At 42.0% G+C, this 24,212-nt stretch overlaps 1 protein-coding gene across 1 annotated transcript; it reads left to right on the forward strand.

Moving 5' to 3' along the window:
- The first annotated feature begins 823 nt into the window (after positions 1-823).
- Positions 824-23,117, forward strand: LOC148302552 (E3 SUMO-protein ligase RanBP2-like). Its single transcript, XM_088271423.1, has 12 exons — positions 824-1,015; positions 1,108-1,333; positions 5,061-9,778; positions 10,963-11,105; positions 11,876-13,170; positions 14,828-15,042; positions 16,055-16,189; positions 17,216-17,416; positions 18,326-18,472; positions 19,595-19,753; positions 21,486-21,596; positions 21,872-23,117. Exons 1-12 carry the CDS (start codon positions 944-946, stop codon positions 21,890-21,892), a joined length of 7,443 nt encoding a protein of 2,480 aa, XP_088127549.1. The 5' UTR covers positions 824-943; the 3' UTR covers positions 21,893-23,117.
- The last annotated feature ends 1,095 nt before the right edge of the window (positions 23,118-24,212 follow it).

Consider the following 24,212-nt stretch of genomic DNA (forward strand, 5'->3'; position numbering starts at 1 on the left):
TTATTTGACCCCCTCCCTGGGAATCAAACCCGGAACCTTCTGTACGGTAACCAAGCGTTCTGACCATTACACTACAGAGGCAGACATAACCGATAGAAAGAAACCTTGGTGGAAAGAAATCTATTCTAAATAGAAATTATGGAAACCCAAAGTATTCTGTATTTGTAAACATCATTTTTCTACTTCACGTCTATGTTCTTATATGTGAATTGGTTGTCCTGGCCTGTTAATTTCAAATATTTATCAAAAAATATTGTGTGCATTGTAAATCAAGCAATATCTTTTCGTTTTTCATTGACTTTTATTACAATCATACTCGCATTGTAAGTTTGTTGTTTTGTTACTTCTTTTGTTTTTTCACTCGCCCGAAACATTTTAATTTTTTCAATACATGTTTTTTCTTTATTGCCTTCTATACCTAATATTTGGAGTAATTCGTCATTTGAATATTTTATATTACTTTGTCGATAAACAGTACATATTATATTTTCCTACTTTCAAGATTCTAATATACATAAAAAATACTTTGTTACTTGGTACGAGACGGTTGATTATTTGAATAATCCATTATTCTTACCATAGTGATGAAATTTTTTACCTATTATTTATTGTATGGTTAAAAAAATTGTTTTCCTGTTGTTATTTCTATTATTCTGTTTCATTTTATATGTTACACCACATACGTCTGTACATACTTATTTTTAAAAATTGCAATAAATGTATTAATTTCAAAGTAGGGAAGTATTATTTACTAGGTAAGTACTTACCTAATAAAATAACTGTTTATGGAATTTGGGTATTTTCTATGACTCTGGATTTTCAAGAATTCTCGATTATTGTCTTTGATTATAACGACACATTTTTACCACCCGCAGGTTATGTGCATTTTCGGTTAAAAATACAATTCTTTTCATGAAGAAAATACAATAAAATATCGTCCAAGATGTTTCGGAATAAGGTGGACGTAGATCGTCACGTTGCCAAGACTTTGTCGAAGGTTAAGAGCGAGAAAGACGTGAGTGACGTTAGACAGATTATTATTTTTTCGCTAGATGATTTTTTCACCGGTTTTGCGAGATCGATACACGACTATTTTTCGTTTTGCAGAGGAATTTCAGGGCTTATTCCTTCGCCAGGCTGTATTTCGACGTCGGGGATCACGAATGCTGCGTCAAGTATGTGGACATGTACTTGAGCGTGAAGGATAACAACCCGGCGGCGCATACTCTCCTGGGACAAGCTTATCAGAAATTAGGACAGGTCGAGCGCGCTCTGGAAGCCTACAAGACTTCGTTGGGCTTGGATCCTAATCAGAACAATTTAATACTCAAAGGTAAACAAAGAAACGCCATAAATTCAGGATGTTTCTTTTCGCTACTCGCATCTGATTGACGCAATTGTGTTACATTGTTCGGCACTTATCTCGAGTCGCACTTATCTTGCAATGTTCCAATAGTAAATATCTCGTTAATATTTTGCACTGTCACACATGACATTGTTTGAAAAGATAATCTTCATTTATTTTTATCTCGGTATTAGTGCCTGAAGTGTCAGATTATCGCTATTTTGATTTAAGTATCGGAATGCACTTTTCAAATCGTCTGGCTTTTTAACGCAAGTAATATATATCTTGCCATTTCTGCAAATCCCTTTAAATGATGGTTTTGAGTAATGTACACACGAAAAATAAATAAATTAAATTTAACTTCTTTTATTTATTTATTCGGGAATTGTACAGCTTTACTTTAAAAATATATAATATAAAAATAATTGCATTAACAATAATAAACATTACATTCTTCATTCTTCAAACCCTTATCCGCACCCCAATGGTGCATAGGGCACTGCATATAAACGCAGTGTTATCTTGATCGTTAACATATGAAGGAAAGGTGATCGGCCTTCCGCTTCAGGTACCAGTTCAGGGTGAAATTGAATAAATATTAGAGTGAAAAAAATCACTTATATTTATTTGACCCCCCCTGGGAATCGAACCCGGGACCTCCAGAATGGTAGCCGAGCGTGCTGACCATTACACTATGGAGGCGGACGAACATTACATTACATTAACAAAATAGTTATAATTTATATTTGAAGCACTAATTTTGTGATTTTCCTTAAAATGTATCTTTGTTTTAAAATCACTATAAATATTTTATTATAAAGTCTACCGGTTTCGAAGCTAACCGGTAGACATTATAATTAAGTTATAATAAAATATTTATGGTGATTTTAAAACAAAGTTACATTTTAATTGTAAAAATAGTTCATTATTAATAATAAAGCCAATCAAACAATTCCATATTTATGTTATAATTACAATTTAAACATATTATTTTTTGACATCTCATCAAAGATGAAGAAGAATATGGAAGTCTGGGCATTTACGGGGCTGACGACCGTCATAGGCTGGTTTAAGTGTGCTTTACACACGTGTAACATTCACCAATTCTACCCATTATTGACAACCACACTACTCAAATTCTTGGAAGTTCTATATATATGAACCAATTTAGAAACCTTGTTCTTGAATCACTAGAACTTCACTAGAGACATCTATTGGTGAGATGTAAAAAGGCTTTTTTACTAAGCAGAAACTCTTATATTAGTATGTGAGATCCGAATCCTGGATTATATTCACACACATCGCTCACTCCTTTCAAGAACGTCATAAATCAAAAATCGACAATTTTCAGTTATGTATGTTTTCGGAATGCCCAGAAAACGTACTACATCCCAGCAAAAGAAGCATATTTTAAACTTAATATTTACCCGCTACAGGGCAGAAAGTGTTGTTTTTGCATTTTTAAGAAAAGATATTTTTGAATTATCTTTTGAAATATACTAAATATTTTTCAAATGGAGAAAAAACCTTTATGTTTTACCTAAAAAGTTCTGTTCCGCAGTAAAAAGTTCGAAAAGTGGCTTGATATTTATTTAATACATGTATTATATTTTTAAACCTTAAAAACGTTCTCCTGAAAAATCAAGTTTTTTGATTTATGACGTTCTTGAAAGGAGTGAGCGACATGAGAAACGCCAGAAAATACCATCGTCATTTTAATTATTAAGCTTATAATTTGACATTATTATTATTATTATTTGGACACACTCAAAATGTTGTATACAATTGAAACATTAAAAGAGAAGAGTGGGAGTGTGTGTGTTTGTGTCTGTATGTGTGTGAGGGTGGGAGTAAAAAGGTAAGGGTATTGTATAAACTGGAATATGCAGGAAGGAAAAGGGGAGGAGAGGAACCAATGAGAGTGGTTAAAAGATTTTTATACGTAACAAAATTAAAATATATTTTTTCTTTCAAAATTAAATTTTTGCATAAATGTCAGACCGTAACAATTTCATTTTAATCCACATTTGACCTGATGAAAGAATGATTATTCCAATTCGGCAGTCACGAAATAGTGTTTTTTTTTTAAAGTTGTATTACACAAAGTGAACGATGAATGATAAGGAGAGTGTTATATTACCATACCACAAAGTTAACAATGCTTTTAATTTACAAAATATATGTATACATGGTTTGGATCGCGAAAAATCTTTTAATCTAGGCAAAGTCACTCCAACAATTTAATTAAATTTAATTTTGGCTCCGCCTCCGTAGTGTAATGGTCAGCATGCTCGGCTACCGTTCTGGAGGTCCCGGGTTCGATTCCCAGGGGGGTTTAATAAATATAAGTGATTTTTTCACTCTAATATTTATTCAATATTACACTGGACTTGGTACCTGAAGTGGAAGGCTGATCACCTTTCCTTCATGTGTAAACGATCGAGATAACACTGCATTTATATGAAGCAGTGCCCTATGCACCATTGGGGTGCGGTAAGGGTTTTATTATTTTATTATTAAATAAGAAAAAAAAAAAATTAACATGCAACAGGCTTTTTTCTCTTGCAATAAAAGTTAATTACAAATAAATACATGTCATTGTAAGCCAAACACGCAGTTCACAACGGAGCGCTAATGCCAACACTGATGTACGGAAGCGAAACATGGAATTGCCAATAGACAAACCGGATCTTAATACACTTAGGACGGGGAAGGTATTTCTACCCGTTAGGTAGATCGATGCTTAAAAATGGAAAGGGTATTTTTACCTTATCCGCCGGGTTCATTTTAAAGTCAGAAAATAATGAAATATTTAATGTTTTTTTTATGACTTTTATGTACCTATCTCTTTGTTAAGGTCTACACTATATGCACAATTATCAAGTCCTGTCACCAGCGGACTGCAGGCATGAAAAACACCCGTATGAAATGTGTTAACACAATAAAATGAAAATGTAAGGATATTTGTATGAATTCATCCATTCAAACCCTTATCCGCACCCCAATGGTGCATAGGGCACTGCATCATATAAACGCAGTGTTATCCTGATCGTAAACACGTGAACATGGCACGATCAGGTATGCCAAATACTTGAAAGTGATGGGGAGATGCATGAACGTGGAAGAGGTGAAGAATGTTTGCAAAGACAGAGTGGTGTGGCGTTCTATTCTCTCTGCCTACCTCCCCCTGCGGGGAAACGGCGTGATGGTTAGTTAGTTATTTAGTTAAACACGTGAAGGAAAGGTGATCAGCCCTCCGCTTCAGGTACCAGTCCAGGGTAACACATGTATGAATACCATTAGTAATATATCGGGGGTGTGCCTTCCTTATAGGCAGGAAAGCAGTGCCTATCCTAACTTACCCGCGTGACATAAAAACGCATCCAGTACCTACCTTACTAAGTAGTACCAGCTTACCTTACTACCTACCTCTACTGTCTACCCTAATTAATTGTCTGTGCACGCCACTGCAATATATGTACCTGACTGCGAATATGCCCGCCATAAAAATATTAGTATATAACTCACTGAAATGTTTATGTCTACCGGTTTCGAGACGTACCCGTCTCTTCGTCAGGACAATCACTAACACAGCATGCAAACAATACTACCCGTCACTACCATAGCACTATTCACACACTTAAAACCTCACAAAATGTTCATCACATGCGATTTTGGTCGACTACCGGTTGTAACTATTTTGTATTGTTGTCAGTATGCGAACTCCTCGGGTCGGAGAGCTTCCCCCTGGAGCCGGGCAGCGCGCGCTACTGGGTGGAGCGCGCCGCGGCCGCCTTCCCCGAGCACCCCGCCCTGTACACGCTGCGCGCGCGCCTGCTGGCCGCGCAGGGCGCCGGCGCGCCCGCCACGCTCGCGCTGCTGCGCGCCGAGACCCACGCGCGCGCGCACGACCCCGCGCCCCACGCGCGCCTGTTGCACCACTTCCGCCAGACCTCCTCCCGGGACGCCTTCAACTACGCCTTCCAGACCACCTTCTCCACCGACCGCTTCGCCGACTCCGGCGTCTGGTTCGAGGCCGTCGCCGACATCCTCAACCAGGTGCCGGACGCGGATAGAGGGTGGGAGTTCTGGCTGCTCAATCTGACGGCCCTGGAACGCTTGGCCGAGATTTCACTGGCCGAAGGCAGGCGGACCGTTGACGCCGCCACCGCCATCTGGAAACTGGACCGGACGCTCTTCAAGGCGGCCGAGGAGGTGCTCGGCGTGGCCCCGACGCGCACGCTAGGCGCCGAGACCCTGTCCCACTTCGGCGCGCAATTCTGCCTGCACATGGCCACGCTCCTGCTAAAGAAGTCGGGGCGCGAGACGGGTGAGTGGCGCGAGGCCGTGCGCGCCGCCTCACCGCTGCTGCTGCTAGCGCTGCAGCCGCCGCAGCCGCAGCGCGCGCCCCGTGCCAACCCCTCCGCGCAGCCCGGCAGCCAGGAGCGCCTGCTGCCCGCCTGGTACCTCGCCGCCGCGCAGCGCCGCTCGCAGGCCGCGCACACGCTGCTCGCCTGCTCCAAGGACAAGTCCGCCACCTTCCTGGAGAAGATCTCCCAGTACTGCGCGGGCGCCCACTGGAGAGACAAGCTCTATCGCAAAGTGTTCACCGCTAAAGAACAACTCGAAAAAATGTCCGCCTCCTTTCTGCTGACCAATTCCAATCTGGCCGAAGTGGTCCTCTCTCTTCCGCGCCCGCAAGATATCAGACAGATAGACCGCGTGGCCGCCCAGCTGAAACCGTGCTCCCTGCATCACCAGACCTGGTTGGGGGTCAACGCCGAGCGCCTGTCGGACGTCGGCTGCGTCGGAGCGGACGAGCTGAGGGTCTCGGTGAACAATCTGGCCAACTGCGGGGCCGAAACTCTCAACAGACTCGATCTGGACACCTTCCTTTACTGCGCCGTCCTGACGGCCGCCAAGAACGCGGAGGGGGAGTACAAGTCAGGGTACTGGGACAGCGACCGGCCCCGCGCCCTGCCCGTGGTCCTGACCCCGCAGCTGTGCACCGCCGCCCAGACCAAGTGGTGGGAGGCGGCTTTTCGCGTCAGGAGTGGCTCCGGAGAGCTGAGCGACGTCCGTCTCACCCTCACGAGGGGCATAGAGACGGTGCGGTGCGTCGGCAGCCACGGACTCGATCCCGAACTCCTCGTCCAAGTAGCGCGAGCGTTCTCTCATAGAGCTGAGGAGTGCGCCGACAACGTCACGCGGAGGTTCCTAGAAGCTCGGGCCAACCTCTGCTACTCGGCCGCTGTGCCTTTGTTGGAACGCATCCGGAACAACATATCCATCCGACCTCCGGAGAAGCGACTGTTCGACTATACCCACGGAGAGCTGCCGCAGGACAAGCTGGAGACGCTCATCGAAGAAGGCAAGCTATACCTCGCCACTCAGTGCATCAATGACAAGGACGACGACAAAGCCATTGAGATTCTGGAAACGATCAAGTCTCCGTACGCCAGCTACGAATTGTACAAAATTTACAAGCGGCTCTCCGATGAGATCACGGCGGAGAGGGAGCGCTCCGATCCAGAACAGAAAATCAAAAGGTCTCTGTGCCTAGTCAAAGCCAAAGAGTACGTGTTCCTCACTACGGACAGGCTGAAAGCCGCGAGGGCCAATCAGGACCACCCCCTCTATTTGGAGATGGCCGACAATATACAAAGCATCAATTCGTCTCTTTCGCGAATGGAGCCGGCAGACAAGCTGAACATGGAGAATGATCATTCTTCCAGCGACGATATGTCGTGGGTCGGAAATAGTGTCGGCGTGAGGAACTCCTCTCTGGCCGCGACCCCCCGCTCGGCGCGCTCCCGCCGCGCCACCCGCAGGACGGACCCGCCGGCCAGCCCGGAGAGCCTGGAGGCCCGGCTCCGCCAGCTGCAGAGGAAGAACTCCGACATGTCCTCTTTTGCGGAGCAGACCAAGATCCTCGTCGAGTCCAACAGGATTCTCGTTGAAGAGGTCCGAGAGATGAAGAGAGCCCTGGGGGAGATCAAGAGTCACAACTTCGGAGATACCATCGATCAGTTTAGGAGCCTCACACTGTCCGTTGACGAGGTCAAGACCAAGATAAACGAGTACCGCGACGAGAGCGCGGCCGACGTGGCGGATCTCAAGAAGGAGATAACCGAACTGAAGATGGAACTCGGCAAAATCAAGAGCTCGCCCGTGGAGCGCCCGCACCTGGACGACAGCGAGCTGTACATGCTGGAGGAGGAGGCCGGAGCCTACCTGCAGAGGCAGCAGCCCGCCCCGGTGCTGCCCGCGCAGGCCTACCCGCTCTATCCCCCGGGGGCCCTGTACCCCATGTACGGGCAGTATCCGGGAGTCCCGCAGCTCTTCCCCGGAGCCCTGTTCCAGGACCAGCCGCTCTACTCGGAGCTGCTGGCCCAGCGCTCCCTGCCCGCCCCCCAGCCGGTGCAGCCCCTGCCGGCCCCCGCGCCCTCCGCCCTCCCCTCTGCCCTCCCCGCCACCCTCCCCTCCGCCCTCCTGGGCCCCGCGGCGCCCGGCTCCCCGGCGCACGCCCCCGCGCAGGCGCCTGTGCACAACTACCACATTCCTCTGCCCCAAAGGACCCCTCAGATCCCCGCGACCACTTCCACCCCGGTCAAACCGTTTGGCGGCTTCTCCGTACCTACGGAAACGACTAACACGGAAAAACCTTTCAGTTTATTCGACTCTCCCAAACCCGCCGGGACGGACACTGCCAAACCTTTCAGTTTCCTGAACTCACCCGGAACCTTCGATTATTCCCACAATCAGAGCGCCTCCAACAAATCCCGCACTCTGTCCGAAAGAAGTACAGATAGCTTCGATCCCATGCCGGACTTTAAACCGATCGTCAATCTACCCGACGAAGTGCAGGTCATGACCGGAGAGGAGGGCGAAGAAGTACTGTTTGACGCCCGCGCTAAGCTGTTCCGCTTCATTGACAAGGAGTGGAAGGAGAGAGGACTCGGCCGCATGAAGCTGCTGGAGAACACCTCCACCGGCAAGGTCCGCGTCCTAATGAGAAGGGAAAAAGTCCACACCATCTGCGCCAATCACCTCATCAGCCCCGACATAGAGATCAGCCCCATGAAAGACCGGGACAAGGCGTACATCTGGGGGGCCAACGACTTCGCCGACGAGACCCTGCAATACGAGAAGTTCTGCATCCGCTTCAAGACCGTCGAGTGCGGAAACGACTTCTACAAAAAGTTCCGCGAAGCCATCGCCAGCAGTACGGCCTCCAAGAGCGCCGATAATACTCCACTCAAAGACCCTTCCAAAAATGACACAGCCAAAGCCCCGGTCGAGAAAGAAAACAAAGAGCCGTCGACGGAAACTAAGCCTTCTTCGGAAATATCAGTCGGAGGTCTCAAGTTCTTCGGCACTCCTACCTTTAAAACCGCTCCCGAACCCGATGTGACTTCTAAGGAAGCGGCTCCCGAACCCGTCAAATCTAATCCTTTCGCCGGATTTACTTTCAACAAGAGTACTACAAATGCAGATACATTCCCGACTGCCAAACCGGCTGAGGCGCCCAAACCTGTCAACGAAAACATCTACTACGAAGCCGTCGCCAAGGTATCTATGACTGACAAGAGCTCCATGATCTACAAAGACAAGGGTCCCTGCAATATCAAAATATTCTCCGTAAAAAATGACACGAGCGGTGCCAAACTGACTGTCGCCCAACAAAACGGCGGCTCCGTACTCTGCGACATCCCCCTGACTGAAGAGTTCAAGTACGACGAGCTGATGCTGCAACCCAACACTCTCATCCTGACCATGCCCGAAGCAGTCCTAGTCAGGATAACCTTCCCGGCGATAGACGTCTACCAGAAGTTCAAGACGGCATCTGGCACGGCCTATAAGATGGCGGCGGAGCATAGAAGAGCCGAGAAACCAGAGCCCGTCATACCGTCCACGGTGTCCGGCTGGGGCGACAAGTTCAAGCCCAAGGCGGGCTCCTGGGACTGCAAGTCCTGCTACATCAACAACGCGGGGACAGACTACTGCGTCGCCTGCGACTCCCCCAAAGACCCGAGCATGCCCAAGAAAGAGACCAAACCCGTCGCAGCCCCGACGCAGGCCTTCTCCTTCGGCATTCCGGCCACAAACGGCGTGGCTGCCACCGCACCAGGGCCCACGTTCGGGATTCCAGCATCCAAGCCGCAGACGACCTTCTCTTTCGGTATTCCGGCGACACCCAAAGAAGAGGCCAAAGAACCGCCCAAGACGGTGTCGTTTGCGGACCTCGCCAGCAAGCCCTCCGTGTTTGGGTTCCCGCAGAAGACGACGTTTGAATTCAACCTGAAGGCCAAGCCGGCCGAGAAGGACAAGGACCAGTCGGCGGACAAGTCCCACGACAGCGACAACGAGTACGCGCAGGAAGACGACGGAGAGCACATCACTTTCACGCCCATCATTCCCCTGCCGGACAAGGTGAGAATGAACTTGAACATAAACATTCCATTTCCCAATAGCATCTTAACCTTATAAACCTCCCCTAACAAACTTGTATATAAAATAATTTGTAAATATCTTAAAATGAATTGTATAAATTTGTAAAGGTGTATGATAACTCACTAAACAAACTAACATTACGAATATAACTAACCCCACTAACAGGAATACTAACACTTGAAAGTCAAATGTTATAAGTGAAAATAAAAAATAACTCAACACTGGCTATAACGCCCAAGATGGGTGAAAAGCCATTAAAAGGAAGAAGAAGAAGGTGAGAATGAAAGATTTGAATACTTATTTCACTTTACTCTGCGTGCGGCTTCTTCTTCACCCATATGGCGTGTGTCTTATGGGATTAAAGTCTTGGCTCCAGTTTTGTCAGCCAGTTTGCTGATGATCAGTTTCTCACATTTCCATGCTGTGCATGATACTGATGTCTTTTGTTTTATTCTATTACATATCGCTCACTCCTTTCAACAACGTCATAAATCAAAAAACTTGATTTTTCAGGAGATTGTTTTTAAAGTAAAAGATAAAATAAAATGTATTAAAAATAAATATAAAGCCACTTATTGAACTTTTTACTGTGCAACAGATCTTTTTAGGTTAAATCTGGAGGTTTTTTCTCCATTAGAAAAATATTTAGTATATTTAAAAAAATAATTAAACAATACCTTTTCTTAAAAATGCAAAAACAACACTTTCCGCCCTGTAGCGGGTAAATATTAAGTTAAAAATATGCCGCTTTTGCTGGGATATAGTACATTTTCTGGGCATTCCGAAAACGTGCACAACTGAAAATTGGCGATTTTTGATATATGGTATGACGTTGTTGAAAGGAGTGAGCGATACCTTAATCTATGTTGAGATGTCAATACAGTAAAACCTCGATAAAAATATGCCTCTTGCTGGGATATAGTACATTTTCTGGGCATTCCGAAAGCATGCATAACTGAAAATTGATGTTGTTGAAAGGAGTGCGTGATATGCTATAATATGTAATAAAATAAAAGAAAAGCTTTCATTTATGTATTAAATGTTAAATCAAACACTGATACATATTTGTATTGTTGTATTTTAGTGTTGAAAAGCTATAACACTAAATATAGCTACTAGTTAGTTAGCCATAATAAGCTCTATTGGACCGTCCTTGGTTCCAGATTGAAGTGAAGACGGGAGAAGAAGAAGAGGAGGTCATGTACAAGGATCTGGCCAAGCTGTACCGGTTTGCCTCCGGAGAGTGGAAGGAGTGCGGAGTCGGAGACATCAAGATCCTGAAGCATCCCGAAACGTCCAAGATCAGGTGAGCACAATTCCGCCTCCGATTTACTGCTTAACCATTCTTGGACCGCACGCTTTGGACATTCCATTGTTTAACAGAAAAAATTGTGCAAAATTATTCCAGTAGACCGTGTGCCTATTTCACCACATTTTCACATAAATATATCTAAAAATATTAGTTGATAATTATTTATTTTTAATTAATGTAATTACCACTATTTCTTAAAATCTACTGTGACACGTGTTTCGATGGTATTTGAAAATGGTGTTTGAAATACGGTGTTTGAAAATGATGCGGAATGCATCGAAACACGTGTCACAGTAGATTTTAGGAAATACTGATATTTACAAAGTAAAACATTAATTAAAAATGGATAGATTTTACCATAAAGTGACTGCCAAATCAATTAATGAAATGGGTATTTAATTAGTTATTTCAGAGTTTACATAATTTAAATGTTGACCATTTCTAAATTAACTAACCTAATATTAAAAAAAAAACTAGTATCTGTAATATTTCACAAAATATTTATAAAAAAGCCATTTATCAAAGAATTTGCAATAAATTCCAATATAAAGTTGCTGGTGAGCTCCGTTGAATAGTTTATCTTATGTGCTGCAAACAAGTTGAAAGACGCGTGCACTGGCGCCATACCACACATGCACCATCTGCAAAAATTGCTTGTTCAAAAGTATCAATTGGTGAAAATAGCGTTGGTATTGCAATAAACCGCAACATGTTGGTGGAACTGTGGCTTTTCATTCTGACTCATGATTTATGAATATTTTTAGAGTGCTGATGCGCCGGGAGCCGATCCACAAAATCTGCCTCAACCACGCCCTTCTTCCCGACATCAAGTACATCAGCAAGGACGACAAGACCTGGCTCTTCAGCGCCAACGACTTCAGCTCCGGCGAGATCACTCCCACCCAGTTCTGCGTGCGCTTCAAGACGCCGGACATCGCCAAGAAATTCATGGCGGCCGTGGATGCAGCCAAGTCCCAACTGACCAGCGCCTCCGCCAACACCTCCGTCAACATATCCACCAACACCTCCGTTGCCAAGCCGCAGTCGGACGATGAGGTGGTCTTCGTGGCCGAGACGTCCGTCACCGAAGAAGAAAAAGAACTGGCCAAGAAGTACATGTTACCGCAAAACTTTTACGCCTACAAACAAAAGCCACCCTGCAAGGGATGTGCCGGATGCAATGCCGACGATTATGTCTTCAAAACGCCGAGTTTGGACGATAAGAAGATTGCGGTCGAAGCGGAAAATGCCCCAAGGGACGATGTACCCAAAAAGGTAGAAGAAAAGCCGGCTCCAAACGCTTTCATCTTTGGACAACAGCCAGCATTAGTTCCCGCTGTGACCACTGTGACCCCGACCTCAGTCTTCTCCACCCCGACATCTGTGTTCGGAGGATCCAGTATTTTCAGCGGGAAGGGAGAGTCCGCCAGCATCTTCAGCGGGAAACCATCGGACGCCGACAAAAAAACCCCCATTATCGCCGTGCCCAAATTCACCCCCGCTACCGAACAGCCTGCCCCGAGCATGTTTAGCGGACAGCCGCTGTTCTCTAGCAACGTCTTCGCCGCAAATACAGGCACCGGGATATTCGGCAACAGCCCGGCCAAGGAAAATAATAAAGATAACGCGTTCACCTTCAAAGCGAACACCGACGGCGGCATCTTCGGAGCGAAAGAACAGACCGAGTCTATATTCAAAGCCCCCAATCCGGTGCCTGCCCAAGCCACGACGCTCTTCGGCAACGCCGTCAAAAACCAGCAATCTCTGTTCTCGTCCCCTGCGCCCGCGGGTGGCGGTATCTTCGGGGGCAAGGCCTTCGGCGCGGGCGACGCGAACAAGCCGCTGTTCGGGCAGGGCACCAACGCGTCCATATTCGGCGCGTCCCTGCCCGCAGACGGGGTGAGCAAGAGCGAGCCGCCGGTGCTGGGCGGCATCGTGGACAAGGGGAAAGAGCTCAGCTTCTCGGCGCTGGCCGCCAACGGGGACAAGGGGAAGGACCTGAGCTTCTCGGCGCTGGCGGCCAAGAGTGTGGACGGGGCGGCGTTTGGCACACCTAAAGGTAAAATACATTTTTACCTATTTATTGATTGGCATTTAATTTGTAGAACTCCATTTTAATTTATGTATTAATTTTAAATCAAACACGATTTTTTGAGTCTACTAAGCTGTATTTTATTAACAAAGACACATAAAAAAATTATATTGGCATTCGTTTGATAATGCCCTTACAAAGCGAAACAATTGTCACAATATAAATTTTTATGTGTTTTTGTTAATAAAATACAGCTTAGTAGACTCAAAAAATCGTGTTTGATTTAAAACTAATACATTTTTACTCATTATAAAAATACTTTTATAAGACCAATTTCTAGTTTTGTAAACACAGCTAGTTTTGAAAACTACAGATATTTTTTTACATTAATAAACTCAAACGTGGTCTTATACAAGTGTTTTATTTTTATATTTACGTTGTCACGTCATTCCACAAGGTTAATCTCAATTCAATAAACAATTACATATTTACTGTAATGGTTTATTCATTTGGCATTAACCTGTTGAACTATAATTTTATTAACTCTATAAAATAAAACAACTTTGTTTTAACCACTTTTGTATTATTAGTACACTTTAACCTACCGGTTTCGACAAGAACCTTGTCATCATCAGGGTTTATTCAATTCTAAAACATTAAAATACTTATAATTAATTACATTCCCTTACCAAAAACTTCCACACACATAGTTGTTTAATTTTATAAAGTTTATAAAATGTGCCACAAAGTATCTGCGAAAAACATTCAAGAAAATATAATTTTATTTTTTAGTCTACCAAACAATTGTCTGATCCGCACTCCTCTGTGGCTCCGAATGCTGGATGATGTATAACACCTACTCATGGGGATATTCCTCGAAAGACATCTAGAGGAAGACCAAAAAATTCATGGATGCTACAGAAAGATAACATGATTCGAAAGCATGGCCTAGGTGACATTGTTTATAATAGAAGGACCTTCTTCTTTTAATGGCTTTCTTGGGTGTTATAGCCAGTGTCGAGTTATTAATATACAGTGAAACCTCTATCTATCGTTTTTAAAGGGACCTATTAAAATAAACTATGAATGCGGGAAACAATGAATGCGGGATTAAGAAGTCAATACGCAAATAGATACGACCGAGTAAAGATACCGTCCTCCCAATCTGCGTAACCATTCGTAGGCTAAAATTCTAATAAGAATACATGTTTCAGATGCAAATGTATTTATTTAAAAAAAAAAATACAAACCTGAATAGAATTTTAGAAAATACTTATGTTATTTAAATGTTTTATTTTTGTAAGTCAATAGTATATTTTCGGCTTCTGGTATCGGTTACACAAGCTTTCGATAGTTTCTATCCCATACGTTGCCGTTGAATGAAAGATCGATCAATGCGATTTAGTTTAGTATGAAATTAAGTCGGGATAGAAGAAATAAACACATCCGGAAAAACGATTATTCGAAGAACGATAGATAGGGGTTTCACTGTATATACTCGAAGGGGCACAGTTTACACCGGCCGACACAGCGCGGGTGTAAACTGTGCACCTTCGAGTTAAGCTCAGATAGAAGGACCTGAGGACGAATGGAGCTGACCCTAACAGTTAGGATGGAGCAAGGAAGAAGAGTTAGTTGTGTTATAATTTAGGCATGTCCGTTAATATGTGGTACCCAATTCCAGTGGAGGAGAGCGCCAGCGCCAAGGAGAAGTCGTTCAACTGGGCGGGCGCGGGCACGCCGCTGTTTGGCGGGGCGCGGCCGCCCGCCGCCGGCCCCAACAGCCACAACGACAGCGCCGAGGACGGCCACGAGGCCGACTCGGAGTACGACCCGCAGTACGAGCCCGTCATCCCGCTGCCTGACGAGATCAAGGTGGTCACCGGAGAGGAGGACGAGGTAACTAAATGCCATTAATTTATTTATTGATTTGGCGTTTAATTTGTAGAACTCCATTTTAATTTATGTATTAATTTTATTTGATAATGCCCTAACAAGGCGAAACAACTGTCACAATATGTGTTTTTGTTAATAAAATACAACTTAGTAGACTCAAAAAATCTGTGTTTGATTTAAAATTAATACATAAATGCCATTCCATCAAAATTGACACATCACCTAATGAATTGCTTCATCAACTTTTCCTTCCCGGTGATATTTACTAAAATTCAACTCTATTTATGAGAATATCGATAATAAATATCAAAGATACGAGTTTAGAATTTTTGTATTCCTCCGTAATGCAATTATGTATTACATGAAATTATTATAAAATAAAGTTACTCATGTAATTTATGTTTGAAGCACTAACTTTGTTATTTTCCATTTTATAATTAAAATGTAACATTGTTTTAAAATCACTGTAAATATTTTATTATAACTTAATTATAATGTCTACCGGTTTCCAAGCTAACCGCTTCTTTATCAAGACTGATTAATACTGTTCATAATAATATGTTAATAAGTATCAATCAGTCTTGATAAAGAAGCGGTTAGCTTCGAAACCGGTAAACATTATAATTAAGTTATAATAAAATATTTATAGTGATTTTAAATACATTTTAATCATAAAGTTATTCATTTGCAGCGACAGAAATACAGTCGAACTTGGTTATAAAGAGGCGGGACCGACTGAATTTGCTCATTATATCCGAGAATAGGTATTTTTTATTAACAAATCTGTCACATGAAGATATGGAGTATCTGGAATGGTCTCTTAACAGACTAAGTCGCAATTCAAACAAAAATATACAATTAATCCGTTACACGTGTGTCAGATTCGTGATTTAAAAACAGGAAAAATGTTCCTAAATGTTGCTTTCAACCATAGTTAAAAGGTGAAATATAACATTTTTGTAATGTTAGCTCTGGTAAGTATCTGAAAACTAAGTATTTTTTTTTTTTTACTTAGAAAGTGGAGTTTGAGCAGATGTCAAAGCTGTTTAGATTCACAAACACGGAGTGGAAGGAGCGGGGAACCGGGTATTTCCGGTTACTCTACCATCCGGAGAGAAGAACTTACCGCTTGCTCATGAGACAGAGTCAGGTGAGTCAGTTTGATTATTTTTTAGTTGGGAATCGCATTTATTTTTCACCTTGCATATTATGTACAAGGTTTATAGATCATTAAGTGGATTTTTGTTTCTTCTGGCTGAAAGAAATACGTTTTATTTTAATCTGTGTTGGGAACAGGAGGGATAATCTAGTGTGGGCCAATCAGGAACTTGTCAGTATGTGCTCATTGCTGGGAGGAAACCACGTTGCACTCCTCAGGAGAAGGCGGACTGTATCAACAGACCTTCAGTCCCACTAGAAGGGGGTTCGACATTTTGTGTCCTAGCTCGGTTTATGGTAGCACCGATGTTTTCACTATTTTTATCATGGATGATACCACCTCTTGTGACAGTTCCTTATGAATTATCACAGATCCGATGCCGGATAGGTCCTCACCCAGGCTTCTGCATCGCGCCTCCAGCAGTTGCCTTTGAATGCTGCAAAGGGGCAAAGCTTCAACAGGTAAGAGACATCTTGAGGTGTCTCTCACCTGTTGATGCTTTTTTTTTTAAATAAGAGAAATATTTGTGTTTTTATTATTTACACATATTTCAATTTCATACTATTTCTGTGAGCCTGAGCGGCTCATTATTAGAAATAGGTATCAAATTGTGGTAGAGTGGGTTCGAACTGAGACGCTCTGACTCAAGAGTCCGCGAAACTAACCACGGGACCACAACCTGACACAAACTTTGTGGGTTACAATGCCAGAAATACCGCAATTTAAAGATAAATACAGTAAAACCTCGATATAACGGACCTCTATTTAACTTCAGATTTAAAGGATGAAAAATTTAATCATATATAACCATATCCGCTACCTATGTGGAGCATTATGGAGGCCACAAACCTTTGCTATTACACGTACAGCTGTCAGTCTTGCAGATCTTGAAACGATGCAGGATTTGGGTAAGCTCAAAGCCAGGTTTCCGCAGTCTCCTGGAAGTTTGATTACTTGTATTTAAATATTGCGATCCCATCTCGGAGAGTAGTTCATGGTGAAGGTCCTCTTGTCCAGGTGCACAAGGTGGTGCTGAACCAGCGGATCACGCGGGACCTGCAGCTGCACCGCATGTCCAAGAGCGAGCGCGCCTTCATGTGGGCCGGCCTCAACTACACCGAGGACTGCCCGCGCGGCGAGCTGGAGAAGCTGGCCGTGCGCTTCTCCAGCCCCGACCACGCCGCCAACTTCAAGAAACGCCTCGACGAGATCCTCAGGGTAAGTAGACACTCTGCTCTGTTTGGGGAACACCCCACGCGATGGACCAATCAAGTTACAGCGCAGTCAAGAGATAACTGGTCAGGGGTCATTGCTTCCACGGGGGTCACAACCCTCAGTAATGGTCAACCCTTTTTATTGGTCCGCCTCCGTAGTTTACTACGATAATAAATACGATTTGATAGAAGAATGCAGTTTTGATGCTAATATTTATCATTTGGCCTTGGTAGCTGAACAATAGATTTATGAAGCGCACAAATACGAGGCCATTGTTCTTTGCTAAATTATAGGCTACTGTTCAGTATTTGCGTATTAAAACAAACATGTATTTAGCTCTGAAGTATAATAATAATAAGCCAAGAGCTCAACCCATTGGGTGTAATTATTTATTAGTATTTATTATATTCATTCCGCCTCCGTAGCGTAATGATCAGCACGCTCGGCTACCAAACCGGAGGTCCCGGGTTCGATTCCCAGGGGTGGTCAAATAAATTTGAGTGATTTTTTCACTCTAATATTTATTCGATATTACCTCGGACTGGTACCGGAAGCGGAGGGCTGATCACCTTTCCCTCGTGTGTTAACGATCAAGATAACACTGCATTTATATGATGCAGTACCCTATGCACCATTGGGGTGCGGATAAGGGCTTGAATGATGAATGAATTTTATTGGTACTTTTCCCGAACCATTTTCGACAAAAACATTGTCATCGTTGTCCAATCTCGTATATACCGGAGCCAGGATCCACTGATCTGACCAGTCTGATGATGTCGGTCACGACGAAACCCGGTCGCTGGTCAAATAAAAATAAAGTGGAAAAGCTAAAAATATTGGTTTTAATCTAATAATATATTGAATAAATTGAAATTGAATAGCAAATTGATTTTTTTAAAATCTGTTTTCCAGGTGCTGGAGGAGAGAGCCGAACTGGAAGGCAGTCGGGAAGAAGGCGAGGTGGTGGGGGATGGCGATGGAGAGGGAGAGGGGGAGGGGGAGGGGGAGGAACATGAGACTGATGACGAGGAGCAGGAAGATGAAGAGGATCCCTACGGGGTGAGTTCAGCACGATTCCTCACTATCGACTAGAGATGTAACGGGTATCCGGTAACTATTCCATGTCCGCTTCCATAGTGTAGTGGTCAGCCCGCTAGGCCACCATGCTGGAGGTAGACTGAAAAATCATAAATATAATAAATATTTATGATTTTTCAGTCTAATATTTATTAACACACTATCTGCGTGAAGTGTAATTTGACCGTTTCACTGGACTGGTGGTGTTGGGGGGAAGAGTAATTTTGCCTTTTCACTCGACTCATCGTAAATTGCGTGTAAGTTATTTTTACGCATGATTTTTGCGGCATCTTTTGATCTCATATCCATGTATACAGTATGGTTAAATGTTATCACTTCTTTTCAGAGATGTTTATCTCTATTATGAGCGCGAATCCGCCCGCAGATAGTGTGTTAATATGACCCTGGATTGGTACCTGAAGCGGAAGGCTGATCACCTTTCCTTGTGTATTTAACGATCGAGATAACAGTGCTTCTATACGATGCAGTGCCCTATGCACCATTGGGGTGCGGATAAGGGTTAGAAGATCCGATATCCATCCTATCTGGCTTATTTTACCATCCGGCCAGACACCGGATCTTCTTCTTATTCTTCTTCATGAGCCCTCTGACCTCCACTGCTGGACCGAAGCAGCCTCTTCCCCCTCTTTCCATTACCTCCGGTCGATTGCCGCTTGCAGCCTATTTCTACCCCCTACAGCAACTATGTCGTCGGATCATCTCTTATGAGGTCTTCCAATGCCTCTTATGTTCTCCATCTTAAAATTTTTGGGTCCTGTCTTGCAATATGTCCTTCCTACACAGGACCAACCTGCCGATGGTTATGCCTGTAGGAAGAGCTACCGCTATGTTGAACAATATCTCATTGGATATTGATATATTCCATGTGTCTGAAGGAGTTTTCCGAAGTTGGATTCTTCTACACCTTTCTTACTTTCTATTTTTGTTAATGTATACGATTTTAATTTAAGTTTGTAATGTGTATGTTATCTATAAATAAATAAATTGAAATTGAAATTGAATTGAATTTTTCTAAAGATCATCTCACTCTCCTTATTTGTGGTATTGTTGCATCGCTGAGCATTGTGTGTGTTGATTGGGCAGAGCGAGAGGGAGCAGCTGGTGTTCGAGAGCCCGGCGGAGGCGCGCGGGGCCGGCTGCCACATCGCGCTGCTGGCCTGCGAGGACGTGGGCTACCTGCGCCTCTACAGCGACAAGGATCTCATCTCCTCCACCGAGGTCCGCATAGGGGCCAACATGGAGGTAACGCAACACTCCCCATCTTCTTCCTGGCTCCATCCTAACTTATCCCCCTCCAAGACTGTCTGTTAGTCCCTCTGTCATAGACAACGTCACCTGGGCCAGTGTCCCGCAAACTTTTTCTATTCAAGGTACTCTTACCAAATCAAGAATTTTCGGAGGTACAGCAATGAAAAATACAAAGTTTATTTAAAATTGGTTTATTATTCACATTAATATAATCTGAAAACATATATAACATATGATGTTTAACCGGATCCACGCGGCTCGCATAACCGTATGTGTTTTTACAAGACATGCCCCATACGCGGCTGACATAAGCTTTTGTGTTTTCACTTTGCTCCAAGTTTCAAACCTCAGTTCAACTTGGAGGGATTTTTTCATGGTGTGGAACTTTGGATAAAATAATACGTCAATCCTCGGCCTTATGACATCTGTTGAAATATCTGACTAATAATTTGTAACATCACAAGGATAAATAAAACAACGGATCCCTGATTTTTCTTGCGGTCGGTAATTAGTCCGCGCCATAATCATGCCCTATATCTGTCTCACTCTTGACGCTACGCATCGCCAGTGGGTAAGAGTGACACACAATGCGTGCTTTGATTTATTTATGTTACGATCTAATTTGTTTATATTACGATATATTTCAAGAATAATGTGACACACGTGTATTATAGAGTACCAAAAAGGCACAATGAATCCCATTGAACGTTTTTGTTTAGGAAAATAAATCGTTTCATAACTAAATACATGATAAAAGTAATAATTTAAAAAACGGCAAAATACAGCCGCGCACGAGCGTCTCTTAGGAACAAAGTTAACGCGTTTAAAAGGTTAATGCAAATTGTGAGCCTATTTAACTGAGTACAGGTGATAAAAATTTGTGCGAAAATATTTGATACGGCTGCTCTCACGTCTTCGTTGATCGTCCTCAGGCATTCTCTTTTTTTTATTTAACAGTAGAGAGTGAAAATTTTTTTTTTTTAAATTACCTTACGTCCAAGTGACTCCGAAATCTAGTTACGGCTTATGCAACGCCGCTTATCATGACCCTACTTAGGCTTCAACTTTTTAAGTTTCATAGCCTATGCCTACTCGTGAGTGTATTTACTCTTTATGTTTAAAGTTACTTTGGATCACCTATGAATGTCCGGGGGGGGTGTGTTGAAACGGGAAGCCAGAATAGGATATTTAAAAAATGCTTACTTACAGATCCTTTATTGGTATAAATTCTTACACTTTAATTACTATTGATATTAACTATTATAATTTTATCTAATTAATTATGAAACTTTGAATTAAATGATGAAGCTATATATACGTCCGTCAGAAACCAAGCGATGCAAGGCGAATCTCGGTCTTCGCGTTTCGGTTGGCCGCTTTTGTTGAATCCGTTCGGGAATCTCCGTGGCGAATTCGTATATTTCGGTGTTGTCAACCTGACGGCGTGGCCAGACGCCTACGTTACTATAATTTCATGTAATTCATGAGTGAAAATTCTAGGCAAAAACACTCGCTGATGAAGAAATTCATATCGATCAACACCTTTATGAATTAATACGGCCGCAATTGTACTGCAAAAAGTATTGCCAGTAATAGAGACAAAAGTACTTAATCACTCATAATTAAGTACCAACCACATTCAGTGTTCAGTTCTAGTTTTATGTTTACAAACACATTGTTTACCAAGAATAAAGGTTCGGCTTAGCAATTAATGTCTCTCTTGCAGCGCGACGGAGCCAACGTCCGCTGGTGGGGAGCGGGAGACTCGGAGGAGGATGCCGAGAGCGCCGACTTGCCTGATGAGGAGACGGCTGCCACCCTGCAGGAGTACTTTCACGTAAGGATACAGCGTTATTAACCTCTCCTAGCGTACCGACCCCACTGCTGAACCATAAAATTCCAGGTTAGGAAACCTGTGGCCCCACGTTTGGGGCGTAGTAATTATTTCTCTAATATTTCCAGATAATGTTGGGATTCGGACAACCGTAGAACGGGGCTACTTGAACTTTGATGTGTTACTTGAGCCCAGTAATTTTTTTTTATTTAGATCGTTTTTGATTATGGTTTTCACCCTGAATTCAATTTAATTTCTCATTTTTTTCTTTGTTTCAGGAACTGATAAATTATAAATAGACCACACACAGTTTTGCTCAGCATTTCCGACATTCTATATAGCCTACTTACCAAGAACTGGTGACTTTTATATCTAAGTATTATATGAGATATCCGTAGCATTCGAGCTTATTGTTATATTATATACGCCATTCGATGCTGCTCCGACTCAACCTCGTACCTACAGACTCAGTTCTCCGAGACTGCTGAAAAATATGCTTTTTTTTAAAACTTATTTTCTAAGTGCCCCGGAACGATTGATAAGATTGTCTATGTGACCAATTGATCATCACAGAGGAAATCAAAGTGATTGATTTTGTCCGTGGCATTCTCCACATTTTGTCTATGGTGGAAAATTGGCTGTCAAATTGTTTCCGTTTTATAAAGGTTTAGTATACAGTCAAAGTTTTTTTTTAAATCTCATATTTAAAATAATAAATATTTTGCCAGTGTTGTAAAATATATTAGAAACATAAACCCTTTTATTTAATTTATTGATATGACATTAACTTTGGAATAAAACGATGATTTAAATATAAAAATAAAACATTTGGATAAAATTACTTTTGAGTTTATTTAATGTAAACAAGACTATTTATAGATTTGGCGTTTTGTTTGTAGAACTCCATTTTAATTTAAATATTAAATGTTGAAATCAAACACTGATTTTTTTAGTCTACTAAATTGTATTTTATTGTTAAAAAACATATAAAAATACATTTTGAGACAATTGTTTCGCCTTGACATGAACTTAAACATGACTAGTTTCGAAAACTACAGATGTTGTCATTGACAGGTGAAAATACAAACTTATTTTGTAATTTCAACTGTTCATGAGAGCATCTGTTGTTCACAAAACTACTTATGTTTACATCAAATAAACTCAGAATTGGTCTTATATGTGTATTTATTTTTTTATTATTTAGACACATCTGGCAATCAATAACAGCAAAAAAATTGTTTTTATAATAATCTTTCGTTTGAAAGGGTTTTACAAAATACTGATGCTTGAAATCACCAATGACAGAAAAACATTGACAATTTTATTAACCGTGCCAGACTCCGTAATGGTTGTGCAATAAATGACACAATCTTTGATTAGAAACAGTTTGAAATATTAATATCAAACCTTGTCATCTTGTTTAATCCCTGTAACTAGAAAACAATTGTTTACTCGCACTTGTCTGTTAAATTATCATATTATATTGGACATTTCAGGTGTTACATTACATACAATTATATATATATATATATATATATATATATATATATATATATATATATATATATATATATATATATATATTTATATATATATATATATATATATGCATATATATATATATATATATATATATATATATATATATATATATATATATATATATATATATATATATATATATATATATGATATGTAAAGAAATGTATTCCTTTATTTTTTATTTAAAAAGTGTTCCGCTGATAAAACAGAGTACGACATGGAAAAACTGAAAATATTGGTTTTTCTCCATGACATTCTGTTTTATCGACGGAACATCCGATAAAATCGCACACAGTACGTTGGAAGCCTATTTTTTTCAATCTATTTGTAAACGAATGAATTCCTTTAATTTTTAAACTTAAAAAGTGTTCCGCCGATAAAACAGAGTACGACATTAAAAAAATGACATAACGTCGCCATCTTGGCTTTTCTCAGTCGCACGCTGTTTTATCGGCGGAACACTTTTTATATTAATAAAATTAAAGGAATACATTTCTTTGAATATAGATTTTTTTTAAACTGGTTTAAAACATGCTACATGTGATTTTATAGGAAGTTTTATCCTTGGGTATTTGTGGCATTTTAATTTCACATTCAACGTCTACTGCAAAATTTTAAGCATTTTTTTGTCATTTTTAATTGAAATAATCTGGTAATGATTTATGGTATCCCGGTTCTAATTTTCTGAGCCTGACAATTAAATTGAACATTTTACATATTAATATATATCTTCTCTGATACTCCATCTTTCATTTTCTTCTTCTTCTAACCCTCATTGCGCACCCAATGGTGCATAGGGCACTGCATCATTATCACAGTGTCATCTAGACCGTTACTTACATGAAGGCAAGGCGATCAATCCTGTGCCTCGGGTCCAGGGTAATATAAAATATATATTAGAGTGAAAAATCACTTAAATTAACACGGTAGCCAAATGCGCTAATCGTTACACTGCAGAGTGGACAAATGTAAAATTGTATGTTGTGTACCTTTGATTTTACCGCAATCAATCATTTTGCCTAGAGTTGATTTTACCAGTTTAATCTTTTTCCCCAAGCGATGCTGATACATAGGGCG

Source organism: Brachycentrus maculatus, unplaced genomic scaffold (assembly GCF_059751285.1).
Source record: "Brachycentrus maculatus isolate JH-2025_06_01 unplaced genomic scaffold, ASM5975128v1 h1tg000440l, whole genome shotgun sequence".
In the NCBI taxonomy this organism is placed as follows: Eukaryota; Metazoa; Arthropoda; class Insecta; order Trichoptera; family Brachycentridae; genus Brachycentrus; species Brachycentrus maculatus.